This window comes from Semicossyphus pulcher, unplaced genomic scaffold (assembly GCF_022749685.1).
Source record: "Semicossyphus pulcher isolate SPU_LCO1_2020_fin unplaced genomic scaffold, fSemPul1.0.p SCAF_9, whole genome shotgun sequence".
NCBI lineage: Eukaryota > Metazoa > Chordata > Actinopteri > Labriformes > Labridae > Semicossyphus > Semicossyphus pulcher.
Window position 1 is genome coordinate 5101205 of NW_027211770.1, and position 27523 is coordinate 5128727.

Sequence of the window (27523 nt, forward strand, 5' to 3'; positions counted from 1 at the left end):
CGTTAGCAATCACTGCTGAAATGTGCTTTTCCTGTCGTATGGTCGAACTGTAAAGTAAGGCAGTCAGTGATGGTAGCTTATGGGTTATCAGTTTGGTCTTGAAATATGGCCTCAAGTCCCTCCAGAGTTTCTTTATCTGACGTCTTTTCAGTTGTTGATCAATAGAGAAGAGGTAAAACTGTAATGATTTGTCAGAAACCACTACCTGGAGTTGCACCTGGAAGTGCAGCATTATGTCTCTGAGGGGAAACAACATTACAATGATTTAAAGCGACAGTAGGAAACATTATTTAGTAAGAATTCAGTTAAAGGGATAGTTGAGTTTGTTTGAAGTGGGGTTGTATGAGATACTTATCAATAGTTAGTGTACTACAGACAGTGGATGCCGGTCAGCACAGCACAGATGCTAGGCTACATGCCGCTGCAGATAGGGTCACTTTCACACGTAATTTATCCACTTATAAGGACGTCTCACCTAAAAATCAATAGTGGTATTGATTATACGCCAAATTCACGGCATTTCACTCTTCAGTAAGTACGCCTCTTTATTTGGCACTACTTTGTGTGGACCGCAACACATATGTGTTACTACGCCTGCAGTGTACGGTGTCGGATTAGCTGTTTGTGTCAGCGGTTTGTAGCAGACACAACAAACTAAAGAAAACACGATATTATGGAAACGACACAGAGCCGCTCACTGTGGGACCAGAGGACATTGTGTCCTTCATGTGTGTTTTATGCTGTTGGGTGATCATGAGGTTAGATAGCTACTTTTGATCGTTGCATTTCCCTAACAACATGAAATGTAAATGAAATGTAAATGCTGATCCGTGACTGTGAGCGCCCGCCCCTTTGTATTTAGTTTGTTAAAAAATTCATCCGGTCTGAATCAAACAACCAATCAGGGATAGCTTTCCATGTAACTAGCCAATCACAGCGACTATGTTCAAACTAAAACATTTTGGCTTCTACGTGACTTGTGATGAAATATATGATGAAAAGATGAAACAGTATGAAGGAAGCACATCTGATTTTAAATGCAGAGACTTTCTATGTTTCATATATTCTTATTTCTGTACAGATGAGTGTCCTGAAACAGTTTAACCAACATCTGAGTTAGAAAAACTCCAGTGTTGGTAATTATTTAAAAACTTTAAATTAAGAGGAAGCGTTCATCTCAATCTCATACTCTTGATTTAGGCCTTTAGAGGCCTCCGAAGTCTGGAGGATGAATATATAAAACTCTGTTTGGAGAAGTCACCTCCTCTTTTCCTGGAGATGTGTGAATCAAACCACGGGGTGGTTCAATTGAACTATATTGTGTGAAAGTGTTATTCATATTATTCTGAATGTAATGTAATGAGCCACATCACATCCAATTAACAATGCTGAGAAAATATATGTGTTAATAACTTTAAATACACAGTTTTATCAGAGGATGTAATCACGATGGACCCGAGGACGCAGTGGATCAAGGCGAAGTTGAGTCCTCCGGGTGGAACCAGCTGGACACACGTGTTGGTGAAATCGAACTGAAAGAAAACTCAGCTGGATTTAGCAACACCTGAACCCTGACTGTATCTGTCATGGGTGATATGGACGGTGAAAACTGACAGCCTGTCAGCAGTGCTTGAGTTTGAAAATGTTATGCCCAAGAGAGTTAGACTGGGTCATGTGAGTTATGGTGGGAGAGAGTTTATCCCAGCACCACTGCGATGCTTCAGGTGTCAAAGAATGAGACATACAGCAGGTCAACGTAAAGGACCGCAAAGATGGGCAAGGTGTGGGGGAGAACGTGACGTTCGCAAACAATCCGATTCTTTTGAGCAGCTCTTTGGTGCGAACGACGGGAACAGAGTCGTAGGTGAGAGCCATTCCTACATTATTCTGCTGTTTCCTTTATGAATTTTAAATATGTGTGTGTGTTGACACAGGAGAATAGTTGGACACCTCAGATCCGACTCACTTCAAAGAGCCGTAACTCCCAACACTAGTGGACAAGACGCAAAAATCCGATGTTGCAACTGTGGTGGTGCACATAGAGCTGCTTATGGAGGATGTCCTGTTCACAGACGAGCTAGAGAGGTGCAGAAATATAAAGTAACAACCAGGTATGGTCTGCTGATGCAGCTAACAAAGTTAAGGAAAGTGAGCTCACCAGGTCCAGTGTAACACATGTGGTAAGCAGCGTAAGTCTCCAACCTCAAGTCTGAGACAAAATGAAATAACGAAATGCATCGACAAGATCAATGAAGATACACTGATTATGGATCAAATCAGCTTTGTTGCTTTCATCTGTGAGATTGTGAATGTGGCGCTGCAACAAGTGACAGAACCAAGACATGTGTAGAGGCAGCGACACAGACACTGGGGAGTGAAGAAGTGATGGCTGATTTAATGGAATGTTGAACCCTACTGTTAATGATGGACTGTCTCACGGTGTGTATTATCCATCAGTGGAATGCCAGAAGTTTAATAGCTAATGGACAAGAATTCAAGAAATGTGTGGCTGATATGGAAATTGAACCTCACTTGGACTTTGTCCTGTCAGGATACTCCTCTGTCAGATGTGACAGATCCGGAGGATGTGTAACATTCATTATAGCGTACAGAAGATTACATGTCCCACAAGAATATGAATGTGTAGTGATAGAAATGTGTCGTCCGAGAGGAAGAAGAACCCAATGAGGAAGTGGTAGATGAATTAATGGAGGAGGGGACATTTACTTGTCTTGATGATGGAGCTACCAGGGTGGATGTTACAAGAAACACAGTCTCATGCTTTGATCTTACCTTAGAATCTGGAAATAAGCAACTCATGTGAATGGAATATAAAGAATGACAATAACATAGTGACCACTTTCTGCACCTGCTGAGGAGACGGAGGTCCTTCGGGGTGTGCAGGACTCTGTAAAGGACGTCTGCAGTCTTCTATGCAGCAGAAGAGACTGAGCAGACTGTAATGAGGGCCGGGTCTGTCCTGGACTGTCCTCTGGACTCCTCAGAGGTGGTGGGTGAGAGGAGGATGTTAGCTGACGTCTCTCATGGACACCCCCTCTCACCCCCTGCATGAGACTATGGGGGCCTTAAGCAGCTCCGTCAGCAGCAGGCTGAGACGCCCTGCATCTGCAGTCAGACTAAAAAAATGCTTGTTATGGTGCCTTTTTAATTCAGTTTCCTTCTTAGATTTTCCGTACAGAAGGTGGCTAAACTTCCTGGGTCCAAGAACGCATACATTTCCAAGATTTTGTTTCCACATTTTGCTTGAGGTTGTTGTCTTGAGGTTTCAGGTTGAGAGTTCTGGTGGAGTGGTTGTTGTGCTCCAGTTTGTGCATGTGTACTTTGTTTGGGTCGTGCACCAAGGGATGTTAAATGAGACTGTGGTGATAGTGGACGAGGCTGGGGTAAGTTGGTATGATGCGTCTTGGGTCTCATTTCTTTGCTGCAGTATGAATTCATGCCATCAGATGGTGCCCCACTGGCACTTCCCACTTGGCTAATTTCCAATACGAATAGCTTAGCGCTGGTAGCTGCTGGCTCAGTTTCTATTGCAAGTTGTTCCTTTTTCTTCTTAATCGGACCTGTTCCAGGCGTAGATTTTCCTCTTCTGTTTCCAAAGCGTGCTTCCTCTCCAGAGCAGCCATGCGCTGATGAAGTGCTGCCTTTTCTGCTTTAGCTCTTATGCGTGCTGAGGAAGTGGTACTTGATGTTTTAGATATGGCAGATGAGCGAGTTTTGTGATTTGTGGAGATATTTGAAACACTGTCATCAGGTCTTTATCTTTAGATTGTCTTTATCATCCATATGATGTGATTTTTCAGCATCCAATTGCCATTTCCTTGTTTTACATATGAATGTTTCATTATTTTTACAGTGTTGTTCAAATCAGTTTTGTTGCTTTTTTATTTCATCCTGAGGCATAGACATTTCCATGAATGTAGAATGGGCCTCAGAAGCCTTGGTGCACAGTTCAGTGAAGTCCTTTAAAGCATTTTCAACCTCAGACACAGTTTTCCTTTCCCTTTTTACCGTTTCACTTTTTGCAGTGTTACCTTCATTTTCATCAGTGTAATTTTTTCCAGCATCAGCAGCAAAAACATTCCCAGCATCAACAACATTAACAACATTAATATCAGCATCAGCAACATTTTCAAAAGCATCAGCATTATCCATTTTCAGTGTTTCAATGTTCATATGAGCGGAGTTCATCCGCGCGTGTGTGCGCGTCACACACTGAAGTGCACACAATCCAAACAACGGAGGTTTTAATTCAAAATTCCAATAAATCCAATATCAACAAAACGCACTTGACGTGTATCCAAATGATAAATGCCCAGATTGATATTGCATTTGAGTTTATTGCAATGGTGGTACAGATGAGTGGTGATTACCAGTTGATGATGAATGTTTAATGCTCCAATGATGCTGTGATCCTGTGGTTATGTCTGTGTTACGGTAAGAACCGTATGTTCCCTCCATCTATACCAACTAACTTCCATTCACCTGTGACCTATAAACACATGACCTAGTGATGTGACCAATTACCCAACTCAAATACACCCTAGTGGTCAAAGTAAATCATTATAACAATTACAACTATTTACACTTAAGACAACTGTAACACACATGCTCAAAATGGCTCCTACACCTTACCTTATCTTACCTGACCTTACCTTACCTTACCTTACCTTACCTTATCTTACCTTATCTTACCTGACCTTCCCTTATCTTACCTTACCTTACCTTACCTTACCTTACCTTACCTTATCTTACCTTACTTTACTTTACCCTACCTTATATACATATCTTACCTATGGAGAGACGGTGTAATGTCTGGCAGTTAGAAAAGTATACTACCCTTTAGTAAGCGTAGCAAAGACCCAGCTAATGCAGGACATGACAGGCCTATAGCACTAACATGTAATTTAAGTAAATTGTTGGAAAAGGTCAAAGTTCATAGACTGGTTAGAACAAAGAGGATTACTATGCACATACCAAAGCGGTTTCTGGAAAGGCAGGTCTACACTACATGCTTTAGTTATAGTTAGTAATGAGCAGAAAAAGCAGTTAGCATGAAAGAGGTTAAGGCTATAGAATATTTAGATGTATGGTTCCATGTGGAGAGAAGGCCTGCTGATCAAAATGAATAACAGGGGTGTTGTAGGCTGTACGGCTGTGTGTTAGACGTGTTGTCTAACCGGACTCCGTGTTAAAGTTGGAGATGCTGTTTGATATGATTATGATATTGTTAATGGAATATCCCAAGGTAGTGCTTTTAGTCCTATTCTGTTTAACATGATGATAAATGATATTTTGATGAATACTGGTGGAGATATTGGGTCATCGCTTTATGCAGATGATGGGGCTATATGGAGGAGAGGGAAACATTAAACATGTGACTACCAGCATTCAGAGAGCGATACTGAAGGTTGAAAGATGTCAGTGAAAAGGTCATGTTACATGTTCTTTACTAAAAAGAAATAGAGTTCATATACTGAAGAAGATGGTTTAAATAGACTAGAGTATGGGCTGAGTACAGTGTGGGGTATCGTTCCTCCATGGATATTTCCAGTGCCAAACATGGACGTGGAACTTGTAGAGCAGAAGAAGGTTGGAACTAATGTACAGTTTTGCTGGGTTCCTGCTCACGCTGGGGTGGAGGGTAACGAAAGAGCAAGAAATCAACTCTTTATTTAGTGGCAAAGTGTGTTTCAGATAAGTGTGGTGCATTTGCTGTCCCTGAAAATGTTGAACATGTCTTCATGAAGTGTAGGAAATATAACAGAAAGAAACATGTTACATGTCAAGATAGGCAGGTTAGGACGGGGATGGAATTTAAAGGGATTTTAGGGATGGGTTAAAATGTATTGGAATGCCGCAAGGTGCTGATTATTTTTCTTAGAGAAACAGGACTGTATCGTAGGATATATGAATATTTTTCCTTTGAAGTTTCATTTTCTTTTTTCCTTTATTTAGCCTGAAGTACAGTATCAGACCCTGATGTTACACACTCCGGTACAGTAGGTGGCGGTATGCACCTTTTAACGTTGGTTTCAATCCGCCATAATCTCAGCGAAGAAAGATGTAATCACACTCCCCAGTAGGTCCAGTAAATGGCGGTAATGCTCTCTTGCCAGCTAAGAAGAAGCGGAAACGACAACCTGAATTAGAAGAGTAGAAGAAGAAGAAGAAGAAGGGGGAAAAAAAAAGCTATCCTCAATGAAGTATGCAGAGCCCGTGCAGTAGCTAGTTAGTAATTGTGTACTAGTTAAACATGTTTATACCTGGTAACATGGTTCACTAGCAATAACGTAGAAATCAGTACGCGAGTTTCACAGTAACTGAAAGCGAGTGTTAATGTTAGCGGTTAGCTGGTATATAGCATAGAGCTAGCAAAGCTAGCTTCTGTTGTGCTAGCAAACGCTGCTTGGCTTACAAACACAGCCTAACGTTAGCTTGTTAGGTTGGTTTAGTCAGCAAGAGGCAACGATTCAAATCGAAAGCTTCGAAAATATCGATTAAGGTAAGAGTTTTAATAAAATACACTCCTATCACGTTCAAGCAAATACAGTTAGTTCAACAAACCTTATGATTAACAGTCCGTGCCTTCATGTTATTTTATATAAATCCCAATAGAAACTTTCCCTGAAAATGAGTTAAGTTAATGTAGCTTTATATTTTGAACTGGGGAGGAAGATTAAATTGTAATTCAGTTGTTTATTTATGTTTTTTTCTCTCAGCATGGCGCTGAAGTCAGGAGAGGAGCGGCTGAAGGAGATGGAGGCAGAGATGGCTCTGTGAGTAATGCTAATCACATACTAACAAACTAATAAAAATTGGTACCAACTGGAGTGCAGAGATTAATATGGTGGACAAAAAAAACTGGCAACGGTGCCCGCAACATAACTTCATAAGTTACCTGTGATTAACGCAGTCACGTAAGTCCACATGCAAACGACATCTTTAGTCGCAGGCAGTTTTTATCCTGTGGCGGGTCCACAAACTTCGAAACTGTTCTCAGAATAGATGTTGATTCAGTTTGTGTGCTGTTGTACACAAATTTCTGCTGCTGTCAGATTTTTTTATTTTTGTTTGGTTGTAAATTAAGGACCAAACACATGCTTTTAGGTGTCACATAATTTAGAGAGCATTAAAAACTGGTTATTAACTGTGTTTGAAACCCTGTGATACGATGAGCCCAGGTAACAGTTTATATGCCATATACACACACACACACGGACACAGGTCAGTGCGTTACTTACACAGAGACAATGTTTTTCGGTTGTTGTCAACAGACAGGTTGCTTCAGAACTTTTTTGAGCCTAAAACATCTTTTAGCTTGATTTTATTGTGACGATGACACAGCTGGTGGACACAGATCCCTCCAGCTACTAAAACTAAACTGTCACTGTAGTGTTTTCTCCAGTAAGACTGGATTCTAGCTGCTTTCCCACTGGTCTAAAAACCCACCAACACCCGGCTATTTGCTCAGTGGGAAAGTTTACAATCAGAATTCAAGGTAATTTTCGCCTCGGCTCCGCTCGGCATTGATGGGAACACAAAACTTGTCGACACGTTAATCTCGCCCCCTTTCTGGCGAGGTGCTATGCTCCGTCGGTAACTTCTGCAACTTTTGTCATCTCAGCTACAAATTATGCCCGTCTCCATCCGAGCAGCGCTCGAACATCGTTCCAAATTTGCCGGTGCCGAGTTTGATAAAGACCTAACCACCGTAACATCTTCACTGTTTAAAAACCCTGTCTCCGGCACGTTTGTGACGTCAGACGGTGACGCAGCAGAAAAGAGACCAACATGAGGATACTTCACTGGCAATGGGAAAAGAGACAATTGGCATCTATCAGCGGGTCTTCCCAGGTCTGAAAAACCTGCATCAACGCGTTAATTTTGGTGGGAAAGGGGGTAATAGTTGGCTGCTGTACAGCTCCACTCGCTGCAGCTCTCGCATCCATTTTCTTTTCAGTTCCTCAGGATTTGATGCTCAGCTGTTGTTACTCTCACATCTGTTCAGTTAAACTTTCTTTTAATATTTATTTGCATTCTGAAAAGTCTCTTTTTTTTCTGTAGTTTTGAGCAGGAGGTTCTTGGAGGTGCAGTGCCGCTATCAGGGAGCCCACCTGTCATGGAGGCTCTACCTGTAGCTATTTCTGTTCCAACGGTTCCACTGGTGCGACCAATCATAGGCACCAACACCTACAGACAGGTGTGTACACTTCCAGTATAATGCTCATGTGGAGTGATAGATTCAGTGTCTCTCTCTCTTCGTGCCGTCTCTCTGTCTGACTCTGTGTCTTCTTCTTCTCAGGTCCAGCAGACGTTAGAGGCACGAGCTGCTACTTTTGTTGGTCCTCCGCCAGCCTTTGTTGGACCAGGTGAACATAAACCGTCACACAGACACTCCTGTAAGGTTTGGCTGTTTTTTTTCTTGTTGACAAATACTTATTCAGACTGACATCTCTCACTCTGTTTCTCCCAGTCCCTCCAGTTCGTCCTCCCATGATGAGACCGGCCTTTGTGCCTCACATCCTGCAGAGACCTGGTAAGGATACCTTCAGACTAGCTTACTGGTTTATTCACTAACTAGCAGCTTTCCACTTTCAAATGTAGTTGTTCAGGGAGATTTAGAAATGTTTCACAATGACTTTAAAGAGCTCCTAGCTCGATGGTTTGTGACATGACTGAGTGTAAACTGTTTAATAATCTTTGCTTATGTCACAGGTATTTTAATATCTGTGTTGTCAGGTGGTCAGAGGCTGCCGATGATGCGAGGTCCTCACATAGCACCTCCTCTTCCTCGACCCCCTCCTCCTCCTCCTATGATGCTCCCTCCCAGCCTGCAAGGTCAGGCTCCTCCAGGCGCGGCTCAGCCCATCCAGCACATGGCCCCTCCTGCACCTGCACCTCAGGTATGTGTCTGAATGATGTCTGTCTGCGTGCACAGCATCATGTTTTATGTTCATGTAAACATGTTTCTGTTAACGTTTCTCTCTCAGGTCAGTGAAATGGTCCCGATGGTGTCAGCCCCGCCCACAAGGCAGGGTCCCCCTCCGCCCATCAAACCAACCCCATCAATCATCCAGGCCGCTCCGACCGTGTACTCTGCTCCTCCCGTCGGACATAAAAGAATAGACGTCAGAGCTCAGAGACAGGCCCGAATGGTACCTGCAGTTTATAGTCATGTCTATAATCGTACATCAGTAACTGTAACTGCTGTGATTTTATGTTTCCCCTTGTGTTACCTGGACAGCATCACTCCATGAACACACAGGTGTACTTCAGTGTAACTCAAGTATTTCTAAAGTGTGTTCCTGAAGCTGAGACAGAGCGGAGCTTGTATGAATATTTGCTGCTGCTGTGCCATCAGTGGGTGATGGTCTGAATGTGTGTCATGTGACTCTCTCAGGAGGAGCTGGCGGCGCGGGTTGCAGAGCAGCAGGCAGCTGTGAGGGCTGCAGGTCTGCTGGACAAGAAGGAGAGTGAAGACAGCAGCGCTGTCATCGGACCCAACATGCCCGAGCCCGAGCCCCCCCACCCTGAGGTCTGTAGAAGCTGTGCTTTGGTCTCTGTTAGATCAGACCAGGTTTGTTTATATTAATGCTGAAGGAAGAATTCACTCAGGATGCAAAGTGGACACTTCACATAACCGCACACTGTAAAATATCATCTCATATCTCATATAATTTTGGTTGATCCCGACATGTAAAGAACGTTATGCAATTAACACTTGTGTGCATTGTTCATTTAAAAGATCATTTTTTAATGAAGTGATTTCACTGATGCTCCGTGTTTACGAGTAGACATATTAGGCTTGATTGCAGCAAAATGCTGAACTGTTTTTTTCAAAGGGGAAGTCTGAATGAGAAGTGTTTTGTTTTGTTTTGTTTTGTTTTTTTAGAAAGAGAAGAGAGACATAACCTACAACTGCAGACAAAACAAGCCTTATTTTTTGTATAAATGTACATAATTCTCTCCTGTTTTTACGGAATACATCAATAGCGAGTGTAAATAAGATGTAATAGTAGAACTCCTGACAGTGGAGGAGGCCTGACTGACCTGAGAGTGCAGGTCTGCAGCCAGACTTGCTCTGCTGGTCATTTCATGGGAACTTTAAAGTGGCAATGACTTTGTTATGGATCAGAAAGAATGCATCACATATTGCAAAACTATGCTCCCTTTCCTGTCTGAACACCTAACACATTTATAAATAATTAGTTTTAACCTTAAAAATATCTATTAAATGGTGAAGACGTCATAGTTTGTGTGTTTGTGTTTCAGCCTGTGGAGAGCGCTACAGAGGACAAGAAGAAAGGAAAGTCGGAGAAGGTGAAGAAGTGCATCCGAACTGCAGCAGGAACGAGCTGGGAGGACGCCAGTCTGCTGGAGTGGGATTCAGGTACGGACAGACGCCTGCAGGCAGCCTCAGACTCCTGATTCACATCATGTAGAAACCATAATATTTATGTTTCATCATGCTCAGTTTCCACCCAACAAAGCTAACGTGAACACACCTCTGAGAGTGTGATCTGGACTCTCTTTGTGTTGATAACCTGCTGCAGGTGTTCTCATCATGTTTCAGTGTTTCCTGTCTTCTCTCCGTGCTGCAGATGATTTCCGTATATTCTGCGGTGATCTTGGTAACGAGGTGAATGACGACATCCTGGCCCGAGCCTTCAGCAGATACCCGTCTTTCCTCAAAGCTAAGGTTGGTCTTCTGTCATTCAGCTTGTTCATTCCATGTGGTCGAGACAGCGGTGACCTCAGAGGAAACGGTCAGTGAAGTAATATCAGGATTTGTTGTTGTCGTCAGGTGGTGAGAGACAAACGAACAGGAAAGACGAAAGGTTACGGCTTCGTCAGCTTCAAGGATCCAAACGATTACGTCCGAGCCATGAGAGAGATGAACGGTCAGTGTGACAGCCTTTGATTCTACCATCCGTCCTTCGTCCTAACGCTCGTGTCTTAATGAGGGTGTACGTGTGACTTCCGCTTCCTGACTGCTGCCTCTGTTTGTTTTTCAGGGAAGTACGTCGGCAGTCGTCCCATCAAACTGAGGAAGAGCATGTGGAAGGATCGCAACATCGAGGTGGTTCGCAAGAAACACAAAGAGAAGAAGAAGCTGGGCCTCAGATAGTGTGTTTGTGTGTGTGTGTGTGTTGTGCCCCCTAGTGGACAGAGAGCAGAACTGATATTTTAATCTGTCCCATCAGGAGATGTTCTGAGGTTGTATAGATCTTTACCCTTTTTTTCCTTCATTAAATAAAAGCCTCATTTCTTAGTCATTGATTTGATTACTTTCTCAAGCCGCACCGTCTCTGACCCGATCGATCATATTGGAACAGGTTGCTCCTTCTATGGCGTCTCCCTCAGCAAAAAGACTACATTTGAAAAATACTACATGAACTAAAACTTATATTTTTAGTGTTATATTGTCATGGTTAGAGTTATGATGGAACGTGAATATAATTATTGAAAAATGCTTTATTTTTAAACCAAAACCCCTTTTTTATATTTGAAATGAAACGATGAGCTTGTCAAATGTATTTAGTTTTATACCTGACAGGTATCGAGCGGGGCAGAGACGAGGACTGAATTAAAATGGGGATGTTTTCATTTCTTTTATTTGTATCTATTGATTAAGGCATCAAAAGCAGTGACTGTATATAAAAGATGGGTGTGGCCACCTCGATGTCACCCACTGGTTTGTAGCTTTTGGCAGTCGCCCCCCTTCCTTGTATTGAAGCCAGAAGTGACCATATTTGGATGAGAGGGTGGAGCTTGAGAGGAGGGAGGGGTTAGCAAACGCTAAATTATCAACCAAAATGGCCGTAATTCTCAGTGACTGCGATATTAATTAGGATGCTAACTTTAGCTAGCTTAAAACAGACATAAATAAAATCAACTTACTGTAAAAATCACCAGCCGACTCGTCAGAGTGTCTTTTAGTACAACTGAAGACGACAGCTGTGGTAGTGACCTGTCAATCACAGGTAGCCCTGCCCTAAACTCTCGCCTGCTTTCTGCTCTGTGTGACTCTAAATGGGAGCATCAGAGACTAAATGAACATCATGCTGTGTTGAAGAAGACTTGAAACTAGAGATTGAGACCATAAACTCATTAGGAACATGTTTACTGAGGGAATCAATCAGGAGAGGAGGAGGACCATTTTCTCATAGACTTCTATAGAGTCAAACTTCTTTAACAATCAGTGGAGTCGCCCCCTGCTGGACGTTAGAGAGAGTGCAGGTTTAAGGTCCTGGTGATAAATCCATTATGAAAACTGTATCCAGGAAGTCACAAATAGAAAGTCTTAAAACATTTTAGTTTTTTACTTAAATAATTTTTTATAATACAACATCATTTATACACAAAGAAGGACTTAGCGCTGCTTCTGTATTATCTTTACATTCATGGCTCTTAGAAACCTGATGTTAATGATTTAAGTGCATAAATCAGTCCGTGTGTTTGCAGCAGGAGGCAGCTCAGAGACGCTCTGACGTGTCGGATGTTTGATTCAAATAAATCTGTTGTAAATGCTCCAGTGACGTAAACAGCATGATTCAGTGTCATCAAACCACAGCTCCCAGCAGCTCCTCCGCGGCTGTCCGTCCACTGAAGATGACATCATTCACTGACACGCCGTCATAGGAGGAACCAATCAGAGACAGCGGCAGGTTATTGTTCTTTATGAAGCTGCGCATGGACTCTGAAGAGGCAGACGCATGTAAATGATTATTTACTACATGTGATGTCACCAGGATTATTTATACTAAACAAAGATTAAAGAGTTTTTCATATTTACCTTCTAATGTTAGCGAACAAAGCATAGCCTACCTAGTTAGCAAGCTAACTCACTGACCCCGCAGGTACTCGTATAGAAGGCATTAGACTATCAACATAAAAGGTTAATAACTAAAGCAGGGAATGAGTTTGTCAAATTGTTGTAACTTCCACTTCAAAAAACTAGAGAGGAATAAAAGCATGTTGAAGGAGCAGCTCACTGATGGTGTCAGCGCTGTGTATTGATCACAATATGGGACATTGATTTATAAACATTTCCTTCTTAACAAAACCAGGTCATCCTTACACTAACTAAAGTGTTGGAGTCGATACTCACCTACTTTCTGATAGTGTCCCTGATAGTACTGAGGGATACAGTCCTGAGGAGAGAGACACCAAAGATTTCATCACTCACACACCAACAATACAGACAGCATGTAGCATTAGCTTGTTAGCAGGGAAGAGGAACAAGTGATAAACAGCATCTGTTCACATCAGTCAAATATAAAGAGCAACAAAACACTCTGGAGTCCTTTGTATGTTTCTGACATGACTTAGTAACTGGTTTGGATCAGGATCACACACTCATGTAAATATCATCAAAATGAGGAAAACAAACAGCTTCGTGATGAGTGTCTGTCGAGCTGCAGAGACGCCCTGACCAACAGACAAACACGTACGGACGCTGACAAATGTCACGTCGTCACACTCAGGCTGAGAAGCTCAAATGCTTTTAAAGTTTTTAGCTGTAAATCATATTAATGGAGAAAATCTGATCATTGTTATTTCAGCGCTCCCTGATTGATCAGAAACTGAAAGGACAATAAGAAGTGAAAACATTTCTGATCATTCACCAGCTACAGTCAGACAGCAGCTAATGCAGCCACTAACTAATATTACAATTTGGTAATGCTAAACAATAGGAAGGCTGCTAATTATGTTAGCTAAGACTGAAGGTCTTTTGTAGTAATTTACTGCCTATATATATTAGCTAGGAAGTGGCTGAATGCTAACGTTAGCTGTGGTCTGTGTGTTCGCTGTGTGAATATGGTGAATAAAAACTGCAGAGCACGAGTTCTCCTCATCCTGTGGCTCTTGTGTAGAGGCTAACATGAATCCCGCAGACTGTGTGTGCCGTACCCTATGCAGGACCACGTGGCTCCAGCTCGGTGCTGACGTCACTCCCAGGTGTGTCTGTACGGCTTCCGTGGCCCTCGCCAACAGATCCTCCTCTGTTACTGACTCTGGGTTCCCGTACACTTCCTGGAACCAGGCCCCGCCCATCATCACCTGGAAGACAAGGTCATGACCCTGTAACACTCTGCATACATTCTCCAATGGATGAGATGTCAGCTCAGTGTTTCCCCGAGTCACTTTTACACATCACAGAGGAAAATATATGAAAAACTTTATTATCCTGAACTGTCAAAAAAACAAAAACATAATCAAAATGTGTGTGTGTGTGTGTGTGTGTGTGTGTGTGTGTGTGTGTGTGTGTGTGTGCGTGCGTGCCTACCGTCAGTCTGGTCGTGTGTCCATCAGGTCTGTTGTGTTGAGGAAAAGGCACAGAGTCATAGACGACCCCGAGCAGACCCTGATCCTCTGAGGACGGAACCAGGTGACCGAAACCCTGAAAACACACACACACACACACACACACACACACACACACACACACACACACACACACACACACACACACACAGTCACATGACCTCAGCCTTATCATCATCATCATCACTGAGCCTCCAGCTTCTCTGAGCTCTGTGTGTGACGATGTTTGATCAGCCTCTCATTTCGCTGCTTTTTAAAGACTCGTAAAAGATTCAACATTTGTAGTTTTATTTTGTTCTTTACGTATCGATCAAAACCTCTGTCTGCTGGCTCCTTTTATAACACATAAAGTGTTTAATGTTTGTTTCCTGTTGTTCTGATGCCCAAAGACTAAACGCAGTAACTACAATTTTAATAGAAACTGAAGTAAAACTAAAAAAACACTTGTTGATATCTGTTCTACTCTGTGAGGACGTTTCTGAGCATCATTCTCTTTGTTTTACTGAAACAACTGAATAAAACGTTTTATTAATAAATAAATAAAATCAATTATTTGCTCTTTACTTTTGCATTGCTGTTAGACCAGTTTCAGGCAACACAAAGGCAAAGTGCAGAAACTTGATGCTGGGGGTCAAAGGTCAAATCAGCCGTCATGGTTTTAAGACATAAGAATTATCACACAAATACATGTTCAATTATGGATAATGGAGATATTAACAGTTATTAACGCCACCTTTAAACTGTTTTTCTCACCGTCACAGGCAGGATGGAGCCCTCATACTCCAGGTTCACCACGGCGACGGTTACCGTGGCGATGTCCTGAAGCTGCTGGATGATTGGCTGACAGGAGAGGGGCAGGGCTGAGGAGAGAGCTGACAGGACAAATAATGATGAGACCAAACAATGAACCTATTAAAAGAAGATATATTATTCCTCACAAGAAGAGTTCAAGAAGAGCTGCATTCTAAGTTGTACTTGTTGTCATGGTCCTGCATTGCATTGTGGGACATTTATGCAGAACTTTCAGACTCTTCATAAACTATTGGTTTCATAAATACATAAATATCTCATGACCACGGACTGTATAAAAAGATGGCCGACATGACAGCTCCCTAAAGTGAAGCCAAACCCTCTCTATCGCCCCCTGCTGACTGTCTGCAGTATAGCTCATAAAGCCTGCCTCCTCCATGTTAACAGATGGGACATGAGTCAAACTATAAAATCAAAATACACGTCAAATACATTTTTCTCAAACATGGTTTCTGTAATTATAGTTAGTTCTTATCATGCTGATTTTCGTTCAAGTGTTCATTTTTCTGACAAGTTTACTTTTAATTAGTTATTTGATGCTATAAAAAGGGGGTGTGGCCTAATGATTAAAGCTCTGTTGACAAATGGGGTTCCTGCAGCCGATCAGTTCCGGGTGAGCAGAGTGGAGGACGATCCGCGAGTGGAAACGTAACTAAAACAATCACTACAGTCACTGAAGTTTCCATTCCTGTGAACGTTAACCTCAGACCAACACAGAGAAGCTGTTTAGCTGCAGGCTGAGCCCACCGGAGGGTTCCAACACGGCAAGGACACCTGAGGGCTCCAACACGCCAAGGACACAAGGTAAAGGTGTGTGTCGGGTGGAGGAAGGGGCGGGACGTCGATCCTGCGGCTCCACCAGCCGATCTCTACTGCACACACTCTGGATACAGATGAGCAAGATGGCAGCGCCTGCTCTGGGGGGCTTTAGGCTTCACTTTAGTACAACGAGAGGAGGAGGAGACGTGTCGGCCATCTTAATTTACAGTCACTGTTCACGTTCTGTTTTAAAAAGGGCACTTTGTACCTTTAGCCGGCAGAGCAGAGATGATGTGATCAGCTGATATGACTCCATCTTCCAAATGGATCTACAGACAGACACACACACACAAACACACACACACACACACACACACACACACACACACACAAATAACAGTAGAATATGAGACAGAGGCTGACAGTTCGATGGATCCACCTGCATGATTAAAATGCAGACATGGTAGAAAAGTCAAAGTGGAGTTTTGTAATATTTCAATTCAGCTTAAACACAGTCCATGTTGTCGTCACTGACCGTCCAGCCGCTCTCTGCAGGTCTGAGGTGTCTCACAGCGGCCTCCCTGTGAAGCTGGACTCTCCCGCTCTGATGCAGACTCTCTGTGAGGGACTCTGGCAGAGACTCCAGCCCTCTGATCAGAGACCACTGAGCCCACGACTCTCTGACCGACCTCTGAGCCAGAGGGCCGGGAGGGACCGTCGGACCTGGACCTGCAGGGATCCACACAGACAACGTAAAAACAAAGATTACAGACAATGTGAAAGAAGCACAAAGTCACAGAGACACCGACAAACACAGCAGGTCAAACAGAATCAGCTGCACTGGTCCATGTCACAGAGTATCTACACTGACAGGAATACAGAAAGGGAATATAAGGAGGTTTATAGTCACTCCTAGGTTAAGACACATTTATTCACCATGTTCATCTCACATCAAACAGAAGTCAGAGAACAAATGAAAAACCAGAGTTTAGACAACACCTGGGGGGTCTGGGGGCATGCATGAGATGTTTATGGCATCCAAGTGCATTATTTTACGTGGAAAATTATAGATAACAAAATGCCTTAAAGTTTGTACAAATCAGGAACACATGAGAGCAGCCACCAGAGTAAAAGAATCATTTAAAGCCTGCATGATCTTTGGTCCAAATTGTTCTCTAACCGTCTTCATCACTCTGAGACGAAATAAAACACGTAGAAGAAGAATAGTTTTAACTCCTGCTGCCTACAGACAGACTCAAACTGTCTGATGTCATTGTTTTTAGGTTCTATACAAAGGTAGGGAAGGAATCCGGTGTGAATGCTTCTGATAGGATCATCATCTCAGTGTCCCTCCTTTAGTATTATCCTCCTGTTCCCTTCATGTTGAAATAAATCACAGGTGTACCTGAGCCCAGCAGCATCCCCAGTGTGATGGAACCCCTGCTGCGCTCTGCATTGTAGAGGACCGGGAAACAGGAGCGCACACTCAACTTCCTGCAGTCACCTGCAAACACACCTCGACACAGACTGTCTATGGCTATGTCTGCCAGCTGCGCACACACACACACACGCACACACACACGACATCATAAGACATCATAAGACAGTCTAACGTGAGGATAAATGTGTTAAAGGTGAGCTTCTCTCACCTCGGCCCCCAGCCTCCTGGAAACAAACGAATGGATCGACTCATCCTCCTCCTTCCCTTTCTTCACCATGATCTCCATGGCAACGCTCAACAGGAGGGGGCGGGAGAAAGGGGGGACCGTCCGCAAGAGTCCGCTGAGACGAAGGGACAGCAGGAAGTGACATCACAAACTAAAGCATAATTAATTTTGTACCTGTAAATCACATTCTACAGACACATATAAAATCACACACACACACAGGTTTCCTTTGTCCTAGTCCTACCTGAGCCCTGAAGGCATCCTGTGCAGCTGTTTGTTCACGTACAGAAATCTGTTCTTAGAGGCAACGTGGCTGTAGGTGACAGGAAGGATCTCACCTGCAAGACCCAGGTCCTCCACCTACACACACACACACACACACACACACGCACACGCACACGCACACGCACACGCACACGCACACTTTTAATATTTTAATTCCTGCAAGTGTCACGAAAAAAACAGACCCGGTGTGCAGTCGAGTCAGAGCAGCTTTGAAGCCACCTTCAGCCTCACTGCTCTGCCTGAACTCACCATGTTGAGTGTGTTTCGTCCCACGGCCCCCGCAGGTCTGATCCCTCGGGGTCCATGTTCAAACACGGCCCCGTCACTCCTCCTGGTGGACCACAGCCAGCCCCCGAAACGCCCACTGGACTCCAAGAGCACAACCTGCAGAGACACAGAGACAAAGAGATATAGAGACACAGACACAGAGAGACAAAAGGACACAGAGAGAAAGAGACAAAGACACACAGAGACAAAGAGACGCAGAGACACAAAGACAGATTTGTTTGTTTATATGCGTTTATATATTTCTGTTCATTAAAACACATTCAGAAGTTTCCAGTGCTTTTAAACAAAGTACATCTGATTTAGTTTGCAGTTCAGCTACCAGCACGTCTTCTTCTCATCATGAAGCCTCATTAAGCTCATTACTGCCTCCTGTGGCCGATGAAGAGAAAACAGCCACTCACACTACTGCTGGTCACTTCTGCAGCTGATGTAAGTACACTGTTCGGCCACAGGGAGGCGCTGTAAAGTCACTTTAACAACACAGGAACAAAGAAGTACAACTTCACCAGAGAGGGATGTATGTGTTTAACAGTATGCTAGGATTGTTTACTAAAGATTAAAGTGTTTTGTTTATTTATTAACAAGTTACTCTTAATTATTGCCGACAATAATTATTGCATCTTTCAAGTGAGATTTTTATTGTTTGCTTTGATTTACTGATAAACCCATGACCATATTGTTTTTGTTAACTGTCCTTAAATTGTAAAAAATATTATAAATATAAAGGTTATAAAACAGAAGGATGAAGTGATTAATCTGTAAACATACATAAAGTGTCTCCTGCACAGATGATGACATTATGAATTAATTAATGGATTTTATTAAATAAAATAAATGTTTTTCTTTCTTATCGGACTTTATTTTGTGTTGTTCTGATGCAGCTCTCACACCTTTCTACCTGTTTCATCACAAGCATATGCTATAGGATAGTGTGTGTGTGTGTGTGTGTGTGTGTGTGTGTGTGTGAGTGTTACCTTGGTAACCTGAGGGCTCTTGCTGAGGTAGTACGATGCTGCCAGACCCCCGATCCCCCCACCGAGGACTGCAATTGTTCTCATTGGCTGATTAAATAAACACATGATCAAGTTCAAAATTCAAAAAAACTTTATTGATCTGTTAAGAACTTTATTTGAGTTAAGAGCGCCAAAGCAAACACAACACACAACCGGACGGACGACAAACACAGAAGACAGACAGAGTGCGTCGGAGTTTAACATGAACAGTATGAGGACGTGTGTCAAATCAATATACTAATATATTCTAATATAGGCCGTTATGAAAACGTTTTCTACACAACATATAAACAAAAAAAGATAATGCTTGGAGTGATTGAGAGATGGTGCCATCATGCAGTTTGTCCAGCAGAGGGAGCTCTGTCTGCAGCAGCTGTAGCAGAGCATCACAGCTGAACAGAAAGTGGGCCACACTACAACTGGTTTACAACGTTTATTAATGGTCAAAATAATTTCATAAAGTTATTTGTTGTAGACAGAAGCCTGCCTGTCTAAAAATCCCATTCTATTTAGGGTCTTATTTTGTTGTTCTTCCTTTTAGTCCCTCTGCTGTAAAAGCTGCTCAGAGGCTCCAGTCGGATTATTTTGAAGTTATTATCCAATAAATAATTAGATCCAATAACCAACAGTTCTATAAACACATTATGATGCCGGGTGAGAGCGGAGTGCTGTTACAGGGTGTGTCTGCTTCATGAGCCTGCTGATAATAATACAACTGTTTATCAGACGCCTCATTCTGCCTGTCCAACTGTCAGTCAGACCAGAGACAGACTCTGACTCAGATTAACGCTCTTACTTCGTCTATAATACAGAACAGGCTGTTTTTTATTCTTTAATAATCAAGAAGAAAAAACATGGAAGCAAAGTTAATGTCTTCACTTTTAATGTTGTACTTCCTGCTCTCTGTTTATACTATCTGCCCATATGATGAACAGAGGATCATTTATTTATTTTATTTTAAAATGGACCGTGTACAGTTTAAAATATAAATGTCACCGTACCAGATTATAGCTTTAAGCTAATTCGCATCTGTAGTCCCTTCTCTAATGATGACACCTGTGTTCTTACGGTGCTATAAAAGGTCAAAGGTAAAGGTAGTTCACCGACAACCTAGGACCAAATGACTTATAATGATTGCATAGAGATCATTTGTCATCGGAACTGAATTATATTTTAACAATGCATTATCAAATCTGTAGAGATAAATCAAATGATCCAGAGCACCAGTCCACAGCAGAATAACACCTTAACATTTCACTGTTCAGTTCATGATGTCAGTTATAGAGTTCGTCTGTAAATGTATATTCAATTCATAATATCTGTATAAAAAGTGGTCCTAATGTCGGCAGCTTTTAACAGAAACCATCTGAGGGAAAGTGACTCGGTCAGTTATTAAAATAAACCTTCAGGTGAACAGAGAAACATTCTTCACTGTTTCTGTGTTTTTTTGAATGGGGTTTGGTGTGACGCCTGTTAGCATCAGTACAACGACTCCAGGAGAGCTTTAAAACACCGGGATAACACGCTAATAAGCTCCAACAGCTGCACTCAGACAGAGCGATTTACAGAACAGACACAGAAACATGTAACAGCGGCTGTGACTGTGGTGTAACAATGTAAACTGTCCGCTGGAAACAAACGCAGCTCCCACATAATGACACTGGCTCAGTTAGCATGAATTCTGCGCAGAATAAAGCTTGATACAGACTGTCGCTTTACTTATCATTTATTTACCTGTGTCTGACGTTAACACCGGAGAGTCGGTCCGTCTTTCGCGTGCCTGGCGTACGACACCAGCAACAGCAACACTTCCGCTCTCACTCCTTCGGAGTAAAAGCACATCGTCATGAATCCCCTTCTTGATCTTTTTAAGGCGTGTTGTGGCACGGTGCAATAGCGCCACCTACTGGTTAGGAGTGAAAGTCGTTATTTAATGTTCTAACATAAAAGAACTCTCAAAACGCACCATTTGTTTCACTTAGACTTAGAATAATACGTTCTTCTATGTCTACATATTTTAGGTATTTTAGGTTGTTTTAATATCTGAAACTAAACTATTTTGATTTTGAAGAATAAAGTCAACATGTTGAGAGTGATGTCAAACTTTTAGCATAAGTGTAAAAGAAAAGATATTTCAGAGGAGGAAGATGTAACATTTTTGACTTCATACTCAAAATTGAAAGAAATACTCCAAAGGTCAGTGGGAAGAGCTGCATAACTTTCTGAGATAAATGTGGCTGATTTATAAATGGCGTCATCATATAATTTGTCCAGCAGAGGGCGCTCTGACTCCATAGTTTAAACCCTCTCAGCACTGTCTGCAGCACATGTAGCAGAGCATCATGGCTAAACAGTGGGTCACAAAAAACGGGTTAAAAACAAAGAAATAATTAAAAACCAAACACAAACAAACACGTTACTCCCGTTCTTTAATCTCTTCACCGGCTCCCTGATGCATTAAGGACCAAGTTCCCTGCATGCTCAGGCTCCAGAGTATCTAGCTAACTGAATTACTCGTCAACTCAGGTGAAGCACGATTAACTTGCTGTCTGTCCCACACACACCTGAAGACTTGTGGTGATCCAGCTTTTGAGACCATAGCACCAGGGGCGCTCCCAACCTAATTGGCCTCCCCAGGTGCCAGCCCAAAATCCTACTCTGTAATTGGATGTCTGCCTGGTCAGAGGCGGAAATGTTGCAATGGTGACATATCACAGCTTCTTCTGATACAACTTCAAACTGTGACTTTTGGAGACTTTGAGTCGTTTACGGATGCATGGGAGATTATTTTGTTGCCATTGTATCTGAATGAATGAGTGAATGTAACATCTGTATATGTTATCGTTAGTAGTTAAAGTAATACGACTAAAGGAGACAAAAATGGTGTTTGTGCACTTATCAAAAGGTTTTTTATAACATAAGTCTTATAGTCTTTCAGTTTCAGGTTATTGATCATCACCTTCTTCATGTTGTTGCGTACTTCTTCTTCAGGTCGAGCATCAGATATGGCCCGTGGGCACCAGAAGTCCCACTCCCAGCAGAAGAATGCCAAAAAGCAGACAGACATCAAGAAGAGCAAATGCCATGACCAGAAGACCACTGCTCCAAAAAGACACCTGAAAGGGATACGACGGCACCGGAGCGCGAAGTGGAGCGCTAACCGGGCCGGTCCAGACGAAATTTGCCAGGGCCGAATTTTGTTCCCAGTCCGACCCTGCAGCTAAGCCTGCTTTAGTACACGGGTGCACTGTGTGTTGATTATGTGCTTTGACAGGGGCACAACAAAACAAAGTAATTCTTCATGGTGTCATTTAACCACGACGTCAGACGTTGGAAGGCAAAGGAGCCGCATGCCTCACATCCTTCATGCCCCTCCTCTGCCAAGCTCTGCTCCCCCAGTCCAAAAACTCTAAGACACCTGCGCAGCACCTGAACTACGGTGTGCTGCTCAGTCTGTGGACTCAACCTGTGTGCTCCAGATGAACACCGTGTGTATGTGTTGTGTCTTTGTTGCATGGTTCGGGTGGTCACCTTTCTTCTTCTTCTCCTGTTTTGTATCTTGTTCTTTGTGACTCATGTACGTCAAAGCACGATATTAATAAATATGACTTATAAAATTTTCTGCATTGCTTGTGTTAAAGAAAGCAGCCCGAGGACCTTTGCAGAGTCAAAAACTGAGAAGGTCCGTTTTTTGTTTGTGCTTCAAACGTCACCGTATCTGCCGCCATATTGGAAATCTTCTCTAAAACGAGCAGTCACAAATATCCTTTAAAACGTGTTGAGAAGTCCTTTTCTAAAATTGATTCATGACTTTATCTGTCAAGAGAATGACGTCAAGAAACAATCAATCAAGAAAACAGCCTGGTATTGATCACCTGCTCGTTCATTACTGTTATACTGTATATTAACACGAGTGATCGCTCATTTTTTCTGTGATCTTTGATTATCGAACTCTGGATGGAGCTCTGGAGCTGGCTCCTGCAGGAGGTGTGTCGGCCTCCTGAACGACCTGCTGCTGGTCTTGGTCCTGACAGGAAGTGATGTCATGAGGTGTCTGATGAGAGTAGCAGGAAGAAAAGCGGAGATCTGATGTTTGTTTGACTTTGGTGTGCAAAAGTATACTCTTTATTCTTATTATATATCCAACTTTATTTTGCCCCGACCCCTCCCCTCCACCCAGCCCCCACACCGGTGGCATTCCCATGTCACCAGTTACTGTCACTGTTACAATAGCCAATCAGAGCTCACCTGCAGAAAGAAGGCAACCAAACAAAGAAGAGCAGAAAAAAGGGTTACTTTCAGTTTGTTTTTTCATGTTAAATAGTAATAAATACATTGAGATGCAGTGGTTCTTACTTTATCCTTTTCTCTTAAGCAGAAGGGTTAAAAAGTTTTTATTCTGTTTCTATTTCTTTTATTTCTTTATTGATCTGTGTTGGATCTTTAGCAGCAATCCGGACCAGTTGTCATGTGATTAGCAGCACAGAGAGGAGGAGCTGTCTGGAGGAGGAACGCAGCAGGAGGAGGAGGAGGAGGAGAGGAGGAGGAGGAAGAGAGGAGCGGGGAGGACGAGGAGGAGGAGGAGATCTCTGTGAGCGCGCGGAGGGCTTCAGTGTCCTGTCACCTCCTCCTCCCTCCTCCTCCCCCCTCGCTCCGCTGACAGAGGGAGGACACGAAGAAGAAGTCCTGAATCACACGGCGGCCGTCTCCTCCACGTGTGTGTGCGTGTGTGTGTGTTTGTTAAGACTGCTGTAAGTATGAACCAGTGTGAACACGGTTCCTCCCTCTTCATCCTCCTCCTCCTCCTCTCCAGCTTGAAACAACAACCAATAGAACACACGCCTCCTCACACCGGAGAGAAATCAGAATATTAAACAACAATAATAATAATATTAATAAAAACAAACTCGTCACAATCATTCCTCTCCAGCCGCAACAGAAGACAACAAACTAAAACCGGATAAAAGGAGAGTTTTCCCAGCATCCTCCTCTGCTCCTCCTCCCCCTCCTCCTCCTCTCATGCAGTACAAACTGTCTCCTGCAGCACTCAGTTCTCCTCGAGTCTCTGACTCGGCCGTGTGTGTGTACTTGTAGTAGTTGTAGTTAAAATCGTATGGCTTTAGGGCATGGTTCAGGTTTTATCAAGAGTTGGCCGGCCCCTCGTCTGAGTCCGGCCTCCCTCGGCCCCCCGCGGCGGGGTTATTGTTGTTGGAGGCGGGGTAGTAGTCCTCGGGGGGCGGGGCTTGCGGCCCCGGGGCGGTGGGGGCCGTCCGAGTCCGGAAGGCGGACAGTCCGATTGGCAGAGCGAGGGGCAGCGAGGCCGAGCCAAACTGAGACGCCTCCATGGAAGACACCGCCCCGAGGTGGTGCAGCCCGAGGGACACGCCCACATCCATGCTGTCACTCATCTGGGGCGAGGATCCCTGCTGGCCCCCCCCTCCGCCGATGCCCGTCTGTCCGCCCTGCCGCAGGCCACGCCCACCGTTCCCGTGGTGGGAGTAGGTGGGGTGGGGGTGGTGGGGCGGGTCCAGGAAGTGGCGCTGGTGTTGTTGGGAGGCGGCCGGCTTGTGGAGCAGCAACTGGGTGTATGCTGGGTCCTGACCCCCACCTCCACCTTCACTGCCCGGCCACATCCTCATCTGCTGCTGGGAGGGAGCCTGGAGGGGGAGGGGGGGACACAGAGAGGTGAGACACTGAGAGGAGCACACTGAACACACACACACAAACCTGCTGACACATGACGTGTGACATGACGGCTCCACTCTTCTCCACCTGAGACTACATCAGAGCCCCGGGCGGACTGAGACCCCCCAACAGGTGATGCAGGTGTTTCAGGAGCTGGTGGCTGATTATGACTCTTCAAACACATCATTCACTCTTTACTTCTGCAGGATAACTAACCCTCTAAAACCCACAGTGCAAAGAGAAACACAAAGGTGTGACTCAGAGCTGCACAGGTAGAGACCAGAAGCTTCTGCTGGTTCACCTGGATCCTCCATCTTTAAGCCTGTCATTTATTCTTACATATTTATGAACCAGTGTCTGTGCCCGACCATAAACATGATGCTGAGTGTGTCAGTGCTGCAGTGTGTACCTGAGGGCTGGTCATCTCATAGTCTGAATGTGTAACAGCAGAGTTGTAGTAGCGGTTACTGTAGCGGTAGTTTCGGTTGTCATTGGAAGAACCACTGGAGCCACCTGGAGGAGAAACATTAAAAACTGTTTATTAGTACCTGTTCAGAGTGTGTATCAGAGTGTGTGTGTTTGTGTGTGTGTGTGTGTGTGTGCTGACCGGAGCTGGAGACGGAGCTGGTGGTGGAGGTGGAGTGGGAGTGGTCCATGGCAGGAGAGGTGGATGTGGATGAACTGGTGTTGGTTCCTTCGTCAGTCGTCTTCTTGAAGAAGTTGTGCTGCAGGGCGTAGAACGGGGTGATGCGGCTCTTGGGGTCGTAGTCCAGCATGCGCAGGATCAGGTCTGCAGGAGGACACCAGGTTAGAGCTGTCACTCTAATAACACTGAGCTGTTCAATAAGGTTCAACTATTCACTCCTTTAAATCAGTTCAGCTCACAGTCAGCACGTTTTATCAGCTGACACAGATTTCAACACACACCTTTAAACTTCAGGTAGTCACAGGGGGCGTGTCCTGGCTCCCCTGCTCTCCGCCCCCCTGGGCCCCCGGTCTCTACACCCAAAATCTCATGAAGACGCCGTGTGGCCGGGGGCTTATACTCCTGAAACACACACACACACACACACACAAGACATATTTAGCGTTCAGAATCCTCCATTAACACGTACGGCTCCTGTTATCACCTCCTGCACACACACACACACACACACACACACACGCACAGACCCTTACCTTCTTGATGTCTTTGTTCTTCTTCACCGTCCACAGACCGTCTGACAGTTTGTCAAAATACTTCCTGGCTTTAGGAGCTGCGTCCAGCATGTGGCTGGGAGGGACGCCCAGCACCTCCACTATCTTATTCATCTGGTCGACCTGAAACACACACAGTCATTGTTAGTAACAGGTTAAAGCTGCAGTAACATGAACAAATAGCCTGACTGTAACTGATCTGATGTGTGATGTGTGTTTACCTCGTTGGAGCCGCTGAAGAGGGGCTCTCCTGTGTGCATCTCCACCAGGATGCAGCCCAGAGACCACATGTCGATGGCCAGGTCGTACGGCATCCCCAGCAGCACCTCCGGAGAGCGGTAGAACCTGCTCTGGATGTACTGATAGATCTGAGAGGAGGAGGAGACGACATGTGAAGAGGTCACTTTGTTATCTATAATCCACATGCCTCATTGACAGATTGAATTGAAAGCTACATGACTCTTATGTGAGTGTTCCTGCTGTGTCAGACACCGTCCACTGTGAGGCGCTGTGTTCCTCTCACAAAGCAGAAACCACAGTGTGTATCTGTCCATTCAGAGTGTAAACCCCTCACACAGAAGCCGGACTGACTTTCATTTGTTGAAACATTGCAGCCAAAGTCAGGCTGACATATTTTGGGTCTTAATGACTAAAAGGTAGAAAAAGTGTGTGAATGTCTCCAGTAGACGTGTTCATCCTGCAGCAGTGAAACAGGCTGTAATGGCTGCAACATAATCCTTGATGGATCAAAGGTCGTCCACTAAAAGTTCTTGTTGTTTCCACTGACAGGCTCAGATTGTTATTCTAAGTGTGTGACAACATTACAGAAAGGATCCCTACAGAGATAGACCTTTTTGTTACAGAGGAAGATGATTAACCACAAACAGACGTTACATCGCTCTCTGCACACACACCAGACTCCATTCATAAAAGCAGTGATTTAAGCTCACAGAACACAGGAGCTGCTGCTCAACAACACAAACAAGCTAACTTGTGAAGGAAGCAGCAGAGCAGCAGCTCCTGTGTTCTGTGAGGTAAAATCACTGTTTTTGTCAATGGAGTCTGGTGGCTTTGAAGAGAGCGATGTGACGTCTGTCTGTGGTTGAAAAAAGAATAATTCTCTCTTACAAATAAGGCATGTTTGAAAAGTGTGTGTATTTAGACGCGTGTGTGTGTGTGTGTGCTCACCCTCTGTCCGAGCTGACAGGAGGATCCAAAGTCGACTATCTTGATGGCGGATCTTTTGGGGTTACACAGCAGGATGTTCTCTGGTTTCAGGTCGCAGTGGATGATTGACAGCTCAGGTGTGGCCAGGAATAATAACGCTGTGGACACCAAACACATACATCTTATTGTTAAACATCAGGTGGTGCAGACTGGGACTTGTTATAAACATATATTGTGTAACCTATTTTAGGTTGACGTGCCTATATGACATGTAGAAATGTAAATAATAATCCTGCATGTTTT

At 43.9% G+C, this 27523-nt stretch overlaps 3 protein-coding genes across 5 annotated transcripts in view; 1 reads left to right on the forward strand and 2 right to left on the reverse strand.

Moving 5' to 3' along the window:
- Positions 1–6109: 6109 nt before the first annotated feature.
- rbm42 (RNA binding motif protein 42) lies at positions 6110–11293 on the forward strand. Of its 2 annotated transcripts, none has more exons than XM_069656641.1 (12): positions 6110–6523; positions 6741–6797; positions 8086–8221; positions 8324–8390; positions 8495–8557; positions 8737–8924; positions 9012–9176; positions 9422–9556; positions 10294–10411; positions 10623–10720; positions 10826–10922; positions 11037–11293. In XM_069656641.1, the coding sequence occupies exons 2-12, from the start codon at positions 6742–6744 to the stop codon at positions 11147–11149; spliced, it is 1236 nt and encodes a 411-aa protein (XP_069512742.1). In that variant the 5' UTR covers positions 6110–6523; position 6741; the 3' UTR covers positions 11150–11293. The 2 variants fall into 2 exon arrangements, with proteins under 2 accessions (XP_069512742.1, XP_069512743.1); XM_069656642.1 differs by having other exon boundaries at positions 8761–8924.
- A 329-nt stretch (positions 11294–11622) lies between these two features.
- On the reverse strand, positions 11623–20992 carry ppox (protoporphyrinogen oxidase). The gene is made up of 13 exons (XM_069656640.1): positions 20906–20992; positions 19133–19219; positions 18120–18254; positions 17830–17945; positions 17568–17700; positions 17324–17468; positions 16454–16647; positions 16187–16247; positions 15103–15221; positions 14312–14425; positions 13936–14085; positions 13133–13175; positions 11623–12721 (listed from the first exon to the last, which is right to left on the reverse strand). Exons 2-13 carry the CDS (start codon positions 19214–19216, stop codon positions 12585–12587), a joined length of 1431 nt encoding a protein of 476 aa, XP_069512741.1. The 5' UTR covers positions 19217–19219; positions 20906–20992; the 3' UTR covers positions 11623–12584.
- A 2570-nt stretch (positions 20993–23562) lies between these two features.
- Positions 23563–27523, reverse strand: part of dyrk1b (dual-specificity tyrosine-(Y)-phosphorylation regulated kinase 1B) — a 41444-nt gene continuing 37483 nt past the window's right edge. For both annotated transcript variants that reach the window (XM_069655851.1, XM_069655850.1), the window contains exons 7-13: positions 27242–27378; positions 26275–26421; positions 26036–26176; positions 25784–25904; positions 25464–25646; positions 25266–25369; positions 23563–24828 (exon numbers count right to left, since the gene is read on the reverse strand). In XM_069655851.1, the coding sequence (XP_069511952.1) occupies positions 24313–24828; positions 25266–25369; positions 25464–25646; positions 25784–25904; positions 26036–26176; positions 26275–26421; positions 27242–27378 (1349 nt within the window). In that variant the 3' untranslated portion in view covers positions 23563–24312. The remainder of the gene's footprint in view (positions 24829–25265; positions 25370–25463; positions 25647–25783; positions 25905–26035; positions 26177–26274; positions 26422–27241; positions 27379–27523) is intronic.